General features: G+C 38.6%; 1 protein-coding gene across 3 annotated transcripts in view; it reads left to right on the top strand.

The window, feature by feature from the left end:
* Positions 1-18,436, top strand: part of CDK5RAP2 (CDK5 regulatory subunit associated protein 2) — a 72,549-nt gene that overhangs the window by 3,421 nt on the left and 50,692 nt on the right. For all 3 annotated transcript variants that reach the window (XM_042830648.1, XM_042830649.1, XM_042830647.1), the window contains exons 4-13: positions 2,309-2,419; positions 3,476-3,552; positions 4,608-4,731; positions 6,767-6,918; positions 8,894-9,050; positions 10,412-10,465; positions 10,889-11,008; positions 11,614-11,706; positions 13,372-13,590; positions 18,070-18,240. In XM_042830648.1, coding sequence (XP_042686582.1) covers positions 2,309-2,419; positions 3,476-3,552; positions 4,608-4,731; positions 6,767-6,918; positions 8,894-9,050; positions 10,412-10,465; positions 10,889-11,008; positions 11,614-11,706; positions 13,372-13,590; positions 18,070-18,240 — 1,278 coding nt within the window. The remainder of the gene's footprint in view (positions 1-2,308; positions 2,420-3,475; positions 3,553-4,607; positions 4,732-6,766; positions 6,919-8,893; positions 9,051-10,411; positions 10,466-10,888; positions 11,009-11,613; positions 11,707-13,371; positions 13,591-18,069; positions 18,241-18,436) is intronic.

Genomic DNA, 18,436 nt, shown 5'->3' with positions numbered 1-18,436 from the left:
AAAGACTTCATTATTTGAGGACCTTGTTATGATTTATTAAATGCTCGTGAGTAGAGTTATTGGTAGCAAGTCAGGGTACTTAGTAATTGTCTGTATGTGGTTCTTCGTTTGTATTTTTGTGGGTGGCTTTATTTTTATATATTTATTGTTATTGCCTTTCTAAACCCATTCAGAATTGTGCTGTCTTGTAAAATGGCCTCTGCTGGCAAAAACGGTGCTGTGAAACCACAGCTCCTGTTGACAGATGCTGCTTTGCATAAAAATGGCTCTGTGCAGACTTGGAGAGGAGCTGAGCTGAGCTGGGGAAGTGGTATTTGCTACCATGGTGTCTGTGGTGTGTAATTTTCCATGCAGCGTATGACATTTTCCTCTGTTTTCGTGAAGTCTTTACTGTTTCTCCTCTTTTGTTCTTAAGTACGGACATGAAAATGTATGAAGGCATTAAGAGTGGGTCTGTAAATGCAGAAGGAAGGCAGGAGAGTTGCCATGAAGGTTCCTTTGCGATGTGAACTTGTTCATATTTTATAGGTTGCTTTTTATTAAGCTATAACTTTTAATTGTTGCCTGCTCGAATTCACTTTGCTTGGGGGAACTGAATGTCAGAGGGAACTTATTTCACTTCTTCATTTCTAATGGTACAGTATGTTTGCTTGCCTTCTGCAAAAAGTGTGCCTAAGCTCTTTGGTTTAATTCTGTTGCCACAGAAATACATGAGAATAGAGTTAAGGAACACTGAGATCTGAAATTGTTTTTGTTTGGTTGTTGTTTGTTTTTGTTTTTGTTTTTTTTTTTAGCTCAGATCTGTACTGAAAGTATGAAGTGTAGCAGAAGTCCAGCTCTTATAACTTCAGCCTTTGATGTTTGGGCTTTTTCTGAATAATTTTCTGATGGCTTTAAAAACAGAACTGCAAGGTGTGCTGTCACTCGTTGCAAATAGTGCTCAGTTTTTGGGAGCAAAGCTGAGTAAGATGTGAAAGACAACTCTACAGCCTTGCTTCCCTGAAGAAATCATTAATTTTTGTTCATTCCAAATAAGGGCTTCAGTTTTGAGCAGCGCTGAGAGCATTGTGCTCTGTGAGGTGAATCAGAACGCTCACATCCATCTGAACGCTCCTGAATACTCCTTCCAGTTCCTCAAGGTGCCTCGTGATCCTCAGGAGGTGTCATGCTGTAAGCGGTCACCGCTTCTACGCTTACAGTTCATGTTGCTGTTTGTGGTCTTTGGGTTGGAAGCGTAGGGATACGAAAAGGAGGGAAGGAGTTGTGCGTGCATTGCTGCTGCTACTGAAGACAGCTTCTGCAGGATGTGTGGATGGGCCACAGAGCTGTTACAGTCCTCTGGATTTCTGGTTGCTTGGGTGATGCTTGCTTGTGAATAATAAAGGGCCCCTTGCTAGGCAGAGATTGCTACACTGGAAGAGATTATGAGTGCAAGTGGTGAGAGGAGTTACAGAAAAGAGTCTTCCTAGGCTTACACAAGCTGAGTATTATAAAAATTGCATTGGTAATAATTTTTACAAGTGGTGCTATACTGTTCTGGAAAAACCTACATAAATGTTTTATTAGGAGCTCTGTAGCATATTAGATTTCCTTTTGCTGAGAGCATCTGACAGGGGTCACGAGGCTTATTTGAATGAATGTTTTATGCTTGGCCTCTTAAACCATTTCAGAGGGAAACTCTTTTTAATGAAACCATCAACTATGTTACTGCTCCTACTAGTGCAAAAATCATAAGTCCTGAAGGACATGTATCAGAGGCCTTTTTCCCAAAGAATTGTGCTGTGAAACTTATAGGGGTGCATAAAGATTTTATTGGTAGTTGATTTGGCTCTGCTGCCTTGTGTGCCTGTGGCTTTTCCTCCCATGAATGATGCTCCCATCCCATGCTTTTGCTGAGGAAATACTTCTGTTTCAACATACCTTTTCAGATTTTGCTTAAACTCTGTAGAGTGGGGAAAAAAGTCCTTGTTTTAGTCTAAGAATATTCTTTTGGTTTCTCTTATAAAGCCAGACAATGTTTTAGTACTTAGAGAAGGAGTATTGTAAAGAGCACTATATGACAGCATGCAATGCTTATTAAACAATACTCTTCTATAATTATGATTTCAGTGCCAATGTATCAGAGTTTTAAGGACTAAAAATAAACATATGTATGCACACGCATGCATGGCTCACCATGTTGGTTGGATTCCATCCCAGTAATTGTCTTTCACAGTGGAGAGCAAAACCAAGTGGATGCAGTTCTTGCTGTTTGTTTTTGCTGATTTGAAACTCATGATGTAGTTGGCTCCTTTTCTTTCTTTCACAGCAAATCTCTGATCTGAAAAAAGAGAACTTCAACCTGAAGCTTCGTATATACTTCCAGGAAATGCGAATACAGCAGAAGTTTGATGGTCCCACAGAAGACATGTACAAAATTGTATGTGCTTAGAATATCGTAAGATCATTATGTATCTCTGAAGAGTTTGTTTAATGGGAAAGCTGCCTGTTTTACTTCTGAATCTCTCAGCTGGAACTCTCAGTATGACTATCTTATTTTGCCCTCTGACTGTTCACTGGAGGAGTCTGCTTCCTTTCTAGCAGTTCTTTAATGGTATTTCACCAGCTCTGTGGCAGCCTGCTTATCAAAGGGGCAAACTTTCCAGTCTATGCAGAGCAGTTTCCTCTGAAGCATGTAGATGAACTTGTGTTTGGGTTGTGTATAGCTTCTTGAATTATTGCTCTACGTACCTCTCAATCAGGAATTCATCTGTTTGGTTCCTATCTAAGTTTATAGAAGAGAAAGTGAGGTTTGGCTTTCTTATTTAAGTTTGAAGAAGGATTTGAGTCTATGCATCCGTGGGACAAGCACTTTTTTGTCTGCATTCTACAAGGCATTCATTTTGGTAATGCAGTGGTATTTAGTCTCCTCTGTAATGGAATGGAAAATTCAGGGGTTTTTTGGTGGTTGTCACAGTAGTTAAGTGCATAGCTGCCTAGCTAGGTCATGGTTTCAACTGAATATTGTTAATTGGTCTATTCTGGTCTTCTACTGTATTCTGGCTTGTCTTGTAATGGCTGATGTATTGAAAATTCTGTCAGCTTGTGTGCCAAGGAGTTCTTGTATGATGTGTTTTCCCAGGCTGTAAGAAAATCATTTTAAAATGATTAAAAGCCTCAATAATTGCTATAACCAGATTTTAAAAAGAAAATCACTAGAAATTATAGCTTCCAAGCTCTAGTAACTCCCAAGTTGATTTGCACCACTTCCCACTGTAGCTCAGCATACAAGTGTGCATAGACTTGCTTGAGTACAGTGGTGCTAAATGCTTGGCCCTTGTAAAACGTGCTTTCATAAGCTGAAATTGCTATGCTGGCCTTATCCCAGTGATACTTTATTTGCTGTTCCAAGCAAAAGTAATCTATACGGTGACATTAACTTACCCATATGGTGACCCCTGAGTTCTCTGCAGATGCTTTCATTCTTATGTTCTAGAACATCGAGCTGAAAGTTGAGATAGAAAGTCTGAAGCGTGATCTGCAGGAGAGAGAGAAGCTCCTCATCAAGGCCTCGTGAGTACCAGCATATTAAAACTGAGTGGTGTTTAAGACTTCTAAGGTCTTGTGTCTGTATGTGTTTTTTCCTGATGCTTCTGGAACATGAAGAGTGCAAAGTAGCATTTCAGTGTTGAGTGTTTTAAAGTTTTTCCAGAAATTGTCCCTTGTGATGCCGGATTTACATTTTAATTCTTACACACAATGATGTTGTCACAGAGTAACTTGTGGAATGAAGTTAATATTCTTTTTCAGATAAATGCAGCTCCTTAGTAGAGAATGGGTTAGCATTCCTACTAGCATTAGCATAGCTCGTATAATAACTCCCTGTAGAGCTGTTTCTTTCTAGATAGCAGTTTCAAAACGAATCCAAGCTGGCAGTGATAGCTAATGACTGCTGTGCAGGCCTCAGTTGCAATGGAATTTTCTCTGTGGCTGACATTACGTGGCATTGAGCATTGAGTTGTTACTAATTACTTTTTTCAGTAGTTTGGAGTTCCAAATAGATCCTGCAGACCTGATAAATTTCCATTTGTAGCTGTAAGAAAGTTTCATTGGACTTTGAATGGAACCTTGCATGAGTTCATAATAGAACATGGAATTTAGAGTGAAATCATAAACAAGTGCTCATCCTTTGCTTAGTGAGGAAGTATGAGAGAAGAAGGAGCTGGTAAGGAATTACTAATTACTAAATAAGTGATTAGGAGAGGTATCTGCAGCTACGCATCTTCAGTTTATTCCAGTGCTGTTGCTTGTAGGTAATACAGCTCTATTGAAGGCTTGGTACTTTACTTGAAAGCTTTAAAAATATGCAGGAAATAGTAACAATTTTTCTTTGTATGCTTATTCATTGTGACAAGGCTTGTGTGGAGCTCTCATTGCTGTACATCAAGCAGAGACTATACCACCAAAGTTGTTACGTGCTGTGTAGATGTTTGTATTTTCGCCTTACAGTGACAAGCAGGTACAGATAAAGTAGAAGGAACTTCTTTGTAATCTATCAGCTGCTTTCACTAAAACGTTTTCTACTTTGATATGCAATGGGATTTCTATTATATATTATGGCCTTTCAGAAAAGCAGTTGAAAGCCTGGCCCAGGGTGGTGATGCTGAAATACAGCGTGTGAAAGAGGAGGCACAAAGAAAGTTACAAGAAATGGAAGGAATCTTGACTGGCAGAATAAACCTTCTGGAGGAGGTGAGTGCCTAAAATGGAATGAATAGTTTGGAATCTGTGCTTTGTACTATTATCTGAGATTTGATACTGTGATAGGTCTGTGTTTTCAAAATTGCTTCAGCTTTCATGGGGAAATAGCTAGTGCAAATGCAAGAGGAAAAGAAGAGAGGGGAAAACCAAAACAAACGGTGAAAGGGAAAGTACCATTAGCTACTCTTAAAGCACTGAACAGGAGGATAGCAATTCTTCAGGAAATTCCTACCTTTGGATGCTGTTTGGATATGTTCATAACAGACCTTTAAGTCTTGAGTTCCAGTGAAGCAGCTTTGTTTCCAGAGCTGCCATCTCTGTTTAGAGGAAGAGGGGCTGCATTTTGGACACTTGTTCTGGTAAGGTCTCAGCTTCGTAAATAGCTGAAACCACTCTGTAGGAGCTCCTGTCATGTAACTGACACAGTTTACTCCTGTATTTATTTCTGAGCCATTGCTGATATCTTAACAGGGGAATTGCTTCGTGTTTTTCTTGTTTTGTAGTGTATAGGCACCACGAGGAAAAGAATTGTCTCCGTATGAATAACATGCTTCCTCAGAAGCAAGGAGACTTCTCTTCCTTGTAAAGAACAAATCAGATATTGAATGGCCTGTGCTGGCTGGAAATATTTAAGCTCTATAAATAAATTCATAGTTGTTTTGCATCATTGAGTGCGTATACTTAGGTAAAGGATTATGTAACTGTATCTTTTGAGAGAATAGAGATTTGGTGCTCTTTTGTGAGTAAATAAATAGGACAAGGTTAAGCTCCAGTGTTTGCTTTTCAGTCTCTAAAGAACGATTTGGTCATAGAAGATATTGTAGCAGGCTCATAATGCTATTTTCTATCGGATTAAGCAGTGAGCTCCTTCAGAGCTGAGCTGTGGGGATTCACCACGACCTTTTCTTTAGCAGAACTGGGGTTTCTCAAAGCATTCCTTGTGCTATTGCCGAGGTAGAAAATATCCCAAATTACTGATTGTAAAACAAAATGATTGATCAGACTGGCGTTTCCTAAATCTGACATGTAGAGTAGCAGATATTAACTCACAGTGCTATAGTATTTTCTGTAGCCTGAAGGTAGGAGTTGGCCTCTGACATGAATTTTATTATGCTGGTGAATGTAAACACTGCAGAGCAGTGTTAGTCTCTTGCTCGTGTAATGCTGTATAGGTACACAGATCCAGGTGTGAATTTCCATTGGAGTTTTTCTCTGAAAGATGAATGCTGATGGGGAGGGGAGAGGAGCAGTGAATTCTAATGGAGAAGGGCTTTTTCTTCACACCCCATTCCTCAAGAGATCATCTTTGGAGGGGAGGGGGTTACTTGTTAGGCTTCAGGGAGGCTGATAGATCATAGAAAGCAAAACTCAGCGAGCACAGCAGGGAAGCTTACCACAGAAAAATGAAGATCTGAAACAAATGTTATGCAGTACGTGACAGGTTGCTTTTGTGCATTTTTGTTTTGTTGGTGACTTTTTGTTCCAGTCAACTTCTAGTGATCCAGCTCACTGGGCTGGGGAATGTCTGGGTGTTTCCTCTATTTCTGTTGCTGTCCAAAGGAAACTTGATTTGTGCTCTATCAATGCTTAATCAATCATCTTGGAGTTCCAGTCAGCTACAGTGAGGCTGTGAATATTGATTTTTATCCCTGATTGAATAAAACCTCCTTTAATTTCTGTCTGTTTCTTGCGGTGGTGGGAGGATAGTGGGGTAGAGTCAAATTATTTTAAAGCAAATTATCATAGCTAAATGTAAAGCCATAGCACAGGGGCACTTCTGTTTCTATTTCTGCTGTTGGGTAGGGAATTTGATTTCTACTTTGAAATGAGCTTCCCATCTTTATGTACCACAGCAAATTGATTAACCTGAACTTTTCATGCCTGTATTTTCAAGGAGTGTTTGCAAAGTGATTTGCTTGAGATAATTTATCAGTGCATGAAAAACTTCTGTGAGCATTTTGTTCTTATAGGCATCAAAATATTGTGGTTTTTTTTTTTTTTTTTTTTTTAATTACTTTAACTACAGAATCTTAAAGCTGCCCAAGAGGAGGTGGAGAAAGCCATTGCAATGGCAGAGAAGGAGAAAGCATTGAGAATTGTCGCTGAGCAGAAACTTTCTTCACTTGCAAACGCTCCTGCAAAGGATCTGGATATGATTGCAGGAACTGAGAAGGACAGGTCAGGACACTTGCTGGTGATATTTCTAACCAGATGGAAGTTCTTTTACTGTTGAAGTGCAAAGAGTCAGCATGGGTACAGACTGTAATGATTTGATCCTTTCCTGAGATAGATGAGTGTTACTAGATATCCTATCAGCTTGTAAATGAGTGCAGCAACCGGTTTACATGTTGCATGACAGCAAAATCTTTAAAAGATGTCTGAAAGTGTAAAAGAATCAATGTGCATGTGACATGGTGTCCTGCTTTAAAGCCTTTTTGTGACTGCTTTCTTGTCTTCTACTTCCTGCTTTTGAGCCATTGCTTAAGTAGAGATGCACTCTTATGTCTGTGTTCGCTTGCAGTTTTCGTAGTGCTTACATGCACTTCAGTCTTGGTGTATCTATTGAGGTTGGTAAAATCTAATGAGAAAAGGAAAATGTGAGCTGTATGGCTTTGATTATGCTTTGCAAAGCGTTGGTTTGGCTTAGTTTGGCAGGTAGTTGAAAAGATGCTCGAGTTGTTCTTCAGGCAGGGAGATGTGTACAGTCAGATCTCAACGCTTGGAGGGCTGATTTTATTTCTTAAATATATTTAGGATAAAATCTTGTTAACCCAGTAAAGCTTCTGTAACTTGGGTATGTAAGCCTGGGGAGGACATGAGAAGAATGTTATAATTAGTAATGCTTTGGAGTATCCTTTCCTGTCCTTTTCTCACTGAACCCTGAAGTTAGCTGCTGAGTCACTGCATAATTGGTCTGCCCTGGTAATGGTAAGATATGTTGGCCTGAGGCTTTCATTTGTCAATTTAATGGTACAGTAGGACCAAAGTGAAGTTTGTAGTGTTTGTCAGCCAGCTTTTATGTGAACATACAGATTGAAAACTGCCAATCTGAACTCCTGCAGTATCATAATCTGATGAAATCATTCTTACTGCACGTTAAGTGATACTGCAGTGATTGTAACGTGGCTGTTAGGCAATCTTCTTCCCTTTGCCTTTAATTTCCCTGTCCTCTTTCAGTCTCTTAGACCTCCATGGGTACACGGTTGCTCTCCTGAGTGATACAAGCTGAAGGAGTGTGTTACAAAAGCAATCCCTTTCCAATGTACTTCAGTTTCCAGCTCTAAAGCTTGTGTGAAAACAGTGCTTCAAGTGTGGGAAGAAATTGTCAGTACTGAATCACTGAAATAAAGGCTGTGTGGAGTAAGAAGCTCTTCTGGTGATCTGTACTGGCAGGATCCCCTGTCACTCTATGCTGACATGTCTGAGCATTTGCAGAAGCAGAAAAACAGTGCTGGTGGAGGAAGGCATTTGATTCCTTGTAGTGAACAAAGTACTACCGTGCAACACTTCAAACTGATCTGAAAGTAGCACATAGGGAGTTTGTGCTGTATTAAAAAGATCCTTTCGCCATCTGGGTTGCAAAACACTAAGAAGATCACAGCTGGCATCTTATGCCAGAAAGTTTTCAGGTATAACCCTTACGTCTGTCAAAAGATGGTAGCATTGATTTTAATTAATCAAGACTGGAGGTGCTGAGATGTGTATCTGACTGATGGAGGTGGCCATGACTTAATTTTGAGGAGGTTGTGTGGAACTAGGATCGACTTTAGCCACAAATAGAAGTGATGGTACTTGAGGGACCCCTTCATGATGGTATGTAGTGATGTGTGTAGGAAGTGGAATGCATTGATAAGCTTTTGTGTATAGGGTAATGGAAACAAGATGTTGAAGCTTTAAGCATTTATGTTTAAAATAGTTTTGGAGGAAAAGAGAAATGAGTGCTTTGCAGATAGCTCAAATGTGTTTGTTGCTTGCTTCAAGCGAATGGCAGCTTTTCTAGCTTCTCTGGAGGAGGGCGGGTTGTAGAAAGAAAGGTTCTACAAGTATTGTCTGGAGTCTTCAGGTAGGAGAGCTGCCTGCAAGATGTACTGCAATAACTGTGGAGTTGCTGGTAGATCGTGCAAGATTAACATGAAAAATCTTACAATTTTAGACTTACAGAGCAACTGAATCTGTCTTTGAAAAGTAAAGAAGCTGCAATTCAACATCTTGAAGAAAACTCTCAGAGTGGACCTGGTGATGGGAGCTTAGCAGAGAAAATTGAAGAAGTTACCATTGCTTTGAGGCGTGAAAAAGACAGTGAGATAGAGGTGAGGAAACTGCTGCACAGAGTAAATCTGGTAAATCTCACCTGGTCTGGGATTCTCAAGGCTTTGTGCATGGCAGTATGTGAGTGACTTAATAATACAAAATCCTTCTCCACGTTTATTCCTTTCCTTTCTCCCTTTTTCATCCCCTAAACATTCACTGTTTATACTGTGTTTTGGCAGCCAGTATTCATTGTTACCAGCCATGCTTTTCATTCTTTCAAAGAGATAATTTCCCTCTACTTTATACTTGTTTTGTCATAGATACTGTGTAATTGCTTTACAGAAGTATGTATTTTAAAGAAAAGCTAAATGTTACTAGATCCCCACCAGTAGATGACAGAACTTTTACAGTACTGTAAGTTAAGAGTGTGACCTGAGAGTTTGTTTTAGGAAGATATTTCTGTACTCTTATTTGGAGGAAAAAGCTTTATTGAAGGAGGTAAGTGTTAAAAGATTGTTGTGAAATAAAGTGAAAGCATTGCTGTTAGCTTACAGAATGTTCCAAAAGTTGTAATTGCATTTCTATTGTCTCTTTAAGAGGAGAGCAGATACCTTGACAGCTTAAAAGCACAAATAAGTCTGAAGCTTTGCTTTACTTGGTTGTTTGCTTTTCCATTGGTTATTCACGCTAACAAAACAGGAAGAAAAAAGAAATTATGGAGGCTGTTGTGCTTCTGAGAAAGATTCATCTTTTTTGGGGGGGGGATGACGATGACAACTTCTTAACAATCAGCACAGAAACACCTTTTTGTTTCTGTCAGGAATAGATGAGAGCCTTCTTCAACTGAACTGAATTAGAACTTCACTTCTGGGTCTTACTGGAGTGAAATCAATGTGTCAGGAAGGACTATCCTAGATCCACAAGATTATTTTGTGTCAAGGTGAAAGCGGAGTCATCTTTAATCATTTCCAAGCAAATGGACAGACTGTCATCCTTTTGGGCTATAGAACTAGAGAAAGAAAGCTGAACGTGTTTGGTGCACAGCTCCATTTTTATATAGCATTACTCCTCTTTAAAAACCAATCTTCCCCAGAGAAAAGCGCTAATTAAAATCTGTGTTAAAAGGATCCTGCTGATGTGGCTAGGTGTCAAAAAAATGCACTTTTATTAGCTTACCAAGTAGAATTGTCCTGTCTCTCATTGAAGAACACTGTTTTCTTTCATACCATGCCCAGATACATCTGTAGGGTACCAGGAACCAACTATGCATTCCTGTCTAAATGTTGGCTGTAGTACAGTTCTGAGACACATACAGAGTGTTTTTCCTCAAAGTTCTTTTTTTTTATTTTATTTTTTTAGTTTTAATGCTTATTGTGTTGCTTCTGTGTTTAGAATCAATGTACCTGTTTTGTTTTGATAGGCTATTAAGATGGAACTTAAAAATGAGAGAAATTCCTTTGAAAAAAAAATCCAGGTAAGTCCTAGTTGTCTTTCTGTATTTTTTGCTCCATGCAGTGTGTGTTGGGATATCTGCTGTTATACATTCATAAATATGGAGAAGTCTTGGCTAGGGAAGTAGTGAAGCAACTCCTTTGGTTGATTCTTTTTTTTCGGTGGCAGGAAGGATTCCCCTTGTTTTTGAAGCAGTTTTCAGTGAAGCTGAAAGGCACTCATTAAATATTAAAGCTCTGTGGCTGGTACTCATGGCCAGCACATCATTAGGTTTCTTTTACTATATTCCAGGCTTATCTTTAAGATGATGACTTGCGTTTGGGATGTATTTAATATTAGTAATTTGAATTATAAGATATAAGAACTTAGAGTCTCTACTTATTAATCTGCTGCTACAGCATCTCTCAGTAAGAAGTTAATGCAACTTGCTCATAATCTAATTTAGTCTCTCGAAGAAGAGTTGCAAGAGAGGGAAAATGAGCTTGCTGTTGAAAAGAAGAATGGCTTGAAAAGGGATAAAACCATTCAAGGGCTAACTGTTGCACTAAAAGCAAAGGAAAAAGAGGTATGATGGCTATGATCTTGCTTGTTTTTAGATCCATTGCTGAATGTGTGTGCATGATGTACCTGTGTCAGGGATTGTTTTCTCTCCCTTTAACTGTTTAGGAAGCTTCTAGTAGATTCTAAATTGCTGCTGTCATGCATGTAAGCAGTTCTCTTTGTTATCTATAGCTTTGGGCCTTCAACTGGAGGGGAGAGGAAAAAGGTACTTAACTGATCCTTTCTCCTTAAGAACTTAGAGGAAAAATGATTTCATTTAAACGCTGCTGTTTATCAGCTCTGAGAGCCACTTAAAAGGTATGGGAAGTATTTTTTTGTTGTTGAGTGAGTAGAGCTGTCATAAAAAAAGGTGAAATAGTAGGTCAATGTCAGACGAAATTCGAATTTTATGGAGGAGAGGGAAGTGTTTAACTTGAGTGATAGGAGTGTAGTGAGTAGGGTGTGAGGCAAGAGTTTCTTTATGTGGGATTTATTATGATGCATTTGGTTTTAAAAAATCTTTGTTTTGCGTAGTTGGCTGGATGGATAATGAGGTGGTGGGATGGCTGTTACTGAGTCGCCATCCCTTGAAAATAACTTTGTGTAGTGTTCATTTTACTTCACTTAAAGAATGAAGAACTTGCTTCTGAAATTGAAGCTCTCAATACTTCGTTGGCTAAGGCAAGAGAGGCAACTCATCAAGCACACATCCAAAAATTCAAGGTAAACAAGCAGTTAATATGGCTTTCCCTTTCTCTGCACCTTCCTTCTCTGTATTTCCACATAACATGTATTACTTTGTGTTTGAAAGTAAAGGATTGGAAAATAGTTCAAAGAATTGGTATTTTTGAATGTTCATTTTTTTTTTTTTTTTTATGTAACACATTTTGCCCAAGGTAATTGTTTAAATGATTGAATCTTAGGATATCAGACTACTTGGTTCATTTTCTTCTTCTATAACAACTGAGAACTAAGTAAGAAATACGTAGAAGCACGAGTTGAAGATAAAGGTGCAATAACGTGTGGAGTTGAGATTATACTGAAGTCTCTGAATTGAATGTTTCTGTTGTTCTTCAAAATCTGCAGTAACAGCTCACCCTTCCACATCAGCAGTTAAAAAGGACCTGAGATGCTTGTTTGTAGTTGTATTTCTTCATGTAATCAATGTGAAGTCACTGTTTAAAAAATAATCATCCTTCTGCAACATCAGTTTCACTTTTGTATGTCCAAGGGAGAGATGACTTCATGATGATAAAGAGTGTAATATGTAAAATGGGAGGAAGTAAAAAATTGTCTTTCAAAACAGACCACGTAATGTACACCAGCTAATCTTAAACAGAAGCCTAGAGAAAAGTGGACTTGCTACTTTCAGTAATTAGTATTAATGGCAATAACGACTCCCATTATGATGATTGTTCGTCATTTGCTCTCAAATCAGTGGAAATGGAAGAGGTTGATATGTTTGCTTCTGCAGTATTCACCCAAGCTTTGTAACTGTCTGTATTGGGTTTTGATTTCAGTATCTAGTTGAAACAGTAGTGTTTAGTTCTCATAAAGCACCTCCACTTTTTTTTTCCAAGAAGTTTATTTCACATAAACCTGAATTTAGGTGTACAATACTGAAACAAGTACATCCTGTGCTGTCTCTGAGCCACTTTGTCCTCTGTGTGAAACTGTAGGGCTTTTTTTTTTTTTTATGTTTAATACCACACAATTACTGCTTTATGAAATATTAGTCTAATTTAACCCTTTTATTTTTGAGCTTGATTATTTTTGAGTTCTGGGTTTAAAAAACGTGCAACTAATCCTTCCTGCCCACAAACCCATGTTGCACAGTGTGTCACAGAGCAGGCCTTCCTCATTACTCTGCTCCTTAGCTGCAAACTTGAGGGCAGTTCTCTGTGAGTAGATCATAACCTCAGCTCCTGTCCCCTTGTTGTGAACTGGAGGCCTGTTGGAACAGAATGTGAGAGGGAAGAAATCACACTTGGTATTTTATATACCACATATGTGTATGATTTGATAACTTCTTGGCCTAGTCTGGATTCAAACTGACCCCAAAATAGCAATTTTATGTAATGAGAGCTTTGGGAACCAATAATAATACAGTCTCATTTATGCTGTGGATTCCTTTGCATGTCAGCCTTCAACTAATTTTTACTTATCTGAGACTTTGTCTTATGTTAGATGTCACTGAAAGCTTTGTTACGTTGGATACTTGAGACAGTGTTTAGTATAATGTTGGTATGTTATTTGGGTGACTCACTGGATTTTGGTATCAGAAACTTGAAGTGGTTGAAAGAGTACATGTGGGGAAAGCAACAGCAGTAAAACTTGCAGGTTGTACAAAGTACCTGTATAGGCTTTGACTGCTGCTCTATGTTTCAGGGTGCTGAGGATTATCAAGCTCTCCTGATGGAAAAAGAGACCCTCTTAGCAGAGCTGCGTTCAGAAAACCTCACAAAAGATGCTGAGAATCGTAAACTGCAACGGAGGATTAAAAGGACTGATCAAGAGCTAAATGATCTGAATTTAGAAAGAGAGAAAATGGAGAAGGAGCTGGATGAAGCACAGATGCAGAAGAACAGAAGTGACAAAACCATTAATGTTATTATCATTTTTTTTTCCTTCATTAAGTTTAGAAATGCTGTGTTTGCTTGTTACAACCATACCCTTTTCTAACAAATTTAAATTTTTAACTGGTGCTTTTTTGGAGAGGCAAATGTATTTGCTCAGTGTTCAGAAGAATTTGGCCAGGAAGACCAAGTAAAATTCTGGCACTTAGTCTGCACAGAAAAGTATTTTTTTTAAATCTTACTTTGATAGCCTTGGTTATGTCATAGCTAACTAAAATGGTTAGCCTTTATAAGCAGTGAATGGTAGCTTTTGCTACAATTTTCTGATTGCAGTCTGAACATGCCTGACACAGAATGTATGTGTTATTTCTGCTGTATTTACTATGTTATGTATCTCCTTTGTCTTAAATTGCAGTATATGTAAGTTCTAATGCAGTGCAAGAATAAGAAGCCTGTTGTTGCAGCCTGAAACATCAGCTTGCTTTTCACTATCGTAGCTTGGTCACTGTAAAGGCTGTAAAATTAATAGCAATTTTTGCTTGTAAAATCCCAAAACCACAACTTGCTGTATGTAAGAAAAAAGGTGCATCTGTTCCTTAGTCTTAATATTCTCTTCAGGGCTTTCTTGAGATGTGAGGGTAGATGTCTTGACAAGCTCTTCTTCCAACCTGCACACCTCATGCAACAAAGTGGATGGTTGGGCTGAACTCTTTTCTTCCTTTTGAAAAAAGATGCGCATTCTGCTGAGTGCAGGCATTAAATACTTCTCACCTCTCTTGCAATGCAGATTTTTCTTTCCCAAGGGCAGCACCTGCATGATGGGCAGACTCCTGCCTGGCTGCGAAGGCTGATAGTTTTCATTTAAAAATTAGCCTCTTTCTACCTTAAATAACATAAAAGATCAAATGAGCTTGTACTTCTTTAGTTTATATTTTGCCCTAATTATTGAATAAGGACTTTATTAAATGCAGTGTGTAGATATGGAAATTGCTGCCCGTGCAATATCGCTTAAAACCAGTAGAGGGATCTCTTTACCTACAAAGAAAGAAGATCTTTTCTCCCCAGCCTGCTGTATTTATTTAACTTACAGTTTGGGTTGATTGTCAGCTGTGGTTAGGCTCCTGTCACACGGTCTTTATCTTTGCTACGCTTTGAAATTTCTTCTGGGTGTTGAGGTTAAGGGAAGAAGGAACAGATAGCTGTAAAACAGCCACAAAGAACATATTTTATTGATTTAAGTATTTTGTCTTTAACTGTCTTCTCTATTCAGGATCTTTTTTCATCTTTAAGGGGAGCTAGAATATAAATCTGTATGGGAAAAGCACGAAAAATAGGACTGAGTAGGGATTTGCCAGGGGATTCAAAGTTACTGGTATTACAGAAATCTATTTGACTCCATTATGTCCAAGTTTTTCATGTAAATGACTGGTTCCTGGGGGAAAAGCATTCCTGTCAAAAGATGAGCAGTCTTATAAAAATTATATCCCTAACCTATTTCCTACTCCTTGCAGAACAGCTGCTTCAATTTCAGAGTTGCTAGTGCGTTTGGGTAGAGCAAGACTGCCTGTGAAATGTTGCCCATTAAGTAGTAGATATGTGGGAGTAAAAAAATATGCTGTGATATTTCACTGTTTGACAAATAGGAAACCACTTCAGTGATCTGATGCAAACCTCTTAGGAGACAGCCCTAAAAATCCTATTCTGTTTATGCCCTGTGTTACCTATTTATCAGTGTTTCTACTCTGTTATGACCAGTCTTGCTAGCTTTATTCTAAGCTGTCCTACCTCTTCCTCTCACTCAGGGAAGGTTTCAGTGACTTTTCACCTACAACATTGTTCACCTACATTGTAATGGCAATTTTTTTCATTATCTACTTAAAATGAAGAAGAGGGCAGATGAAGGGGAGGAAGGGGGAGAAGCAAACCTCTGGGTGAGGTTCTTCTGCCTGAAGGTGATTTGGGCATTACTGTCCTGCAACAGAAGATGCTTAAGCTGAGTTAAGGCTGCTGCGTGTGAGCTGGTCATCCAATGGCCCACAGCATGGCTCTTCTGAAGCAGCACATGTTCTTGACGTGTTGTCCCTGGCACTGTGGGTTGGATGCTCCAGCTTTTTTTTGTGTGTCAGCTTAAAAACTTTTTTAGTTCAGAGCTTTCCAGAAGCTGCTCTTGAGTTCTGCATCTGCATTTTAGATCTTTGAAACAAGAAGCTTTGGGCATTTATTCTTCCATACAACTGATGAGGAGTAAACATCACCATGTTCTACTTGTGTCCACCATCTTGCTACGTATATAACATCTAGTTTTTCTTGATCAAAGCCTTTGTCCAGCCTCAGATCATTCAAGCACTTTAACCATTGTCTCTCCAGACCTGTATATAGACAATTAGAATGTACTTGCTAGTTGCTCGTATTTGTTCACTTGTTTGGGAAGTGCATAACTCACTAGGTAGGATTTATTATGGAGTCTTCCTGCACGTAAGTTAGGCTGAGGGGGAGGTTTTGTAGCTTCATGACTTAATTATCCACCAGTTGCTCCCCATCTGATGAGGGGGAGGCATCTGCACCAGTCTTTGACGTTACTGTGTTTCACATTCATTTTTCTTAGTTCAGCTATCATTAATCATAGGAAAGTCTCTTGGGGAGAAAGGTTGGCAGAAGGAATAGCAATGCTTATGCTCTGAGAACGTAGGTACTATATTATCCTTGCAACTCAATGTATAGAAGCCAGAAAATTTTCTCTAAGACAATTTGAGTGGTCAATGAGTTCAAGCGACCTGCTATAGTGATGGATAGTTTTGTGTGTTACAGAATTCCATCTCATGCAAAGAAAATAACTTTCAATCTCAACTCTTAATTTGTTTGGAGAAGAATTTAAGGGAATATTGGAGGCAGAAATACTGGAGGCAAACTCTCACAGGCCTTTCCATTTCCTGCAATAATGTGTATTGCCAGTCCAGCTCTTTCCCTAGCTCTAGCCATAGTGTACGTGCTGCTTTAGAGGCAGAAACGTAACTTCTGTGCCTGACAAGTGTTGTACACTGAAAAGTCTGAGGCTAGGTTATAGGAAGTGGAGTACTATTATTGCCAACAGCATGTTTTCCATCTACACACGTCTGCATTTTCTCTTAAATCTATTTATGGTCTTCATAAAGAGAAACCACAGAGTAATAATTGCTTGAAGTTCCAGGACAAGTCACAAGTGTCTCTTTGAAATTTACTTACTGACTGCTGATACAGTAGCTCGAAGATGACATAAAAATAAAAAGGAGTCAACTTTGCAGTGCATCATGAAAGTCATAATGTTACAATTAGCCCTTCACTTCCAATTCCTGTGTAGGTGATGTGACCCATGTGAAGATGGCAGTAGCGGAAAGCCAGAAGGTTCTGCAGTAGTCAGACCTGATGCTACTTCCACTCTGTGATTTGCAGTTAGTAAAGATGGAATGGAAACATATTTTAGTTAGTATGTATTTACAAAATTTGGAACTGATGCTGTTGTCCTCAGTTTTCTTAGGCAAGCAAGTAGTTATTTTGGTGATGAAAAAATTATTAGTTTGCAGAACTAAGTGCATAAGTTTACCCATTCTTTGAAACAGAACAACATTTGATGAGGGTTTGTGGGAGCTATTAGGAATGTTTTAGCTGATTCCTGATAATGAAGCTAAAATTAAGCAAATAAACCAAAACGAGTTGCAAATGACAATTTGTATTTAATGTGCAAAACAGACATAAAGCAGGGAAGTAGTAAAGTGTTGCTAAAGATTTGATGTGAACCTGCATGAAGCAAGGTAATTAAGTTAAAAAAAGGGCATAAAGCAGTTTGTAAAGAGAATGCAATTAAAGTGTCACTAATACTATTTCCCTGTACCTAGGATAAGAAAACTATTGAATTTTAAATCCCAGTGGAGGTAAAAGTGAAGTTTATAGGTGTCTACCAGATGTGCAAACTATTTAAAGGGCTTATGATACTCCACAAATGGGCCCTTTTTGGAAATGCAAGGAAAACAAATTAATTTGGAGATGTGGGCTCTGTTAGCCCATTTTTTGTGTCTGAGGGGAAGTTTGGCATGAAAACAATGTGGAAATGGCACAGCTCATCTTGGAGCTGCTGGAAGGGAAAAGAGCAAATGTCAAACTGAATCAGCCATAAGCATTTTTTTCTTATTCCTATCAAAATAATAAGCAGACTCAGAAGTGAATGTTGTGACAGTAGCAACTTGCGTGTGTGTGTTATTCATAACAGCCTTGGTGTCCATTCATTCAGTGAGAAAAGCATTTAAACTAGAACAGTCTGGATTTTTAAAAAGCAATGCTGGTACCTTATCTTAAAGTTGTCTTGAACTGTATTTATAGATATTAAGAGAAAGCTGTAGAATTCAGTACGTTCACCAGAACATGCGGTGCTATGTGTAATCTAAAGTAATAGAAAGTTAAGCCATTAATGTGATTTGTCAATCTTGAACTTTTATTAAAATCGATTTGCTAAATATTCAATTTCATTTTTTTGTAGGATCTCAGGAATCAAGTAGAGAAATTACACGGTGAAATGGCTGAGAAAGAAAAAGCTGTTGAACATCATTACAATATTCTTTTGAGCGAAAGCAATCAGAAGTTGCAGAGCCAAGAGCTACTTATCAAGCAACTAACAGACAACGTCAGTCAAAAGGATCTTTGGCTTCAGGTAGGCAGACCTGAGTCGAAATGAAAAATGTGCAGTTATCATTTGGCTTTGTATGAGGAATGATTACAAAGTCCCATTTGTATTTGGATTTGCTGTTGATTTTGGTGATAATCCTTCACTTCTTATAATACTGTATTTGCAGAATGGACATATAATTATGAGGATCTGTGCCATTAAATAGATTTCTTACTAGGGT

The sequence above is a fragment of the Centrocercus urophasianus genome, unplaced genomic scaffold (assembly GCF_019232065.1).
Source record: "Centrocercus urophasianus isolate 14NV4802_14NV808 unplaced genomic scaffold, USGS_Curo_1.0 seq_34, whole genome shotgun sequence".
Classification (NCBI taxonomy): domain Eukaryota; kingdom Metazoa; phylum Chordata; class Aves; order Galliformes; family Phasianidae; genus Centrocercus; species Centrocercus urophasianus.
The sequence above is the reverse complement of the archived record's forward strand: the minus strand, read 5'-3'. Positions and strand labels throughout refer to the sequence as shown.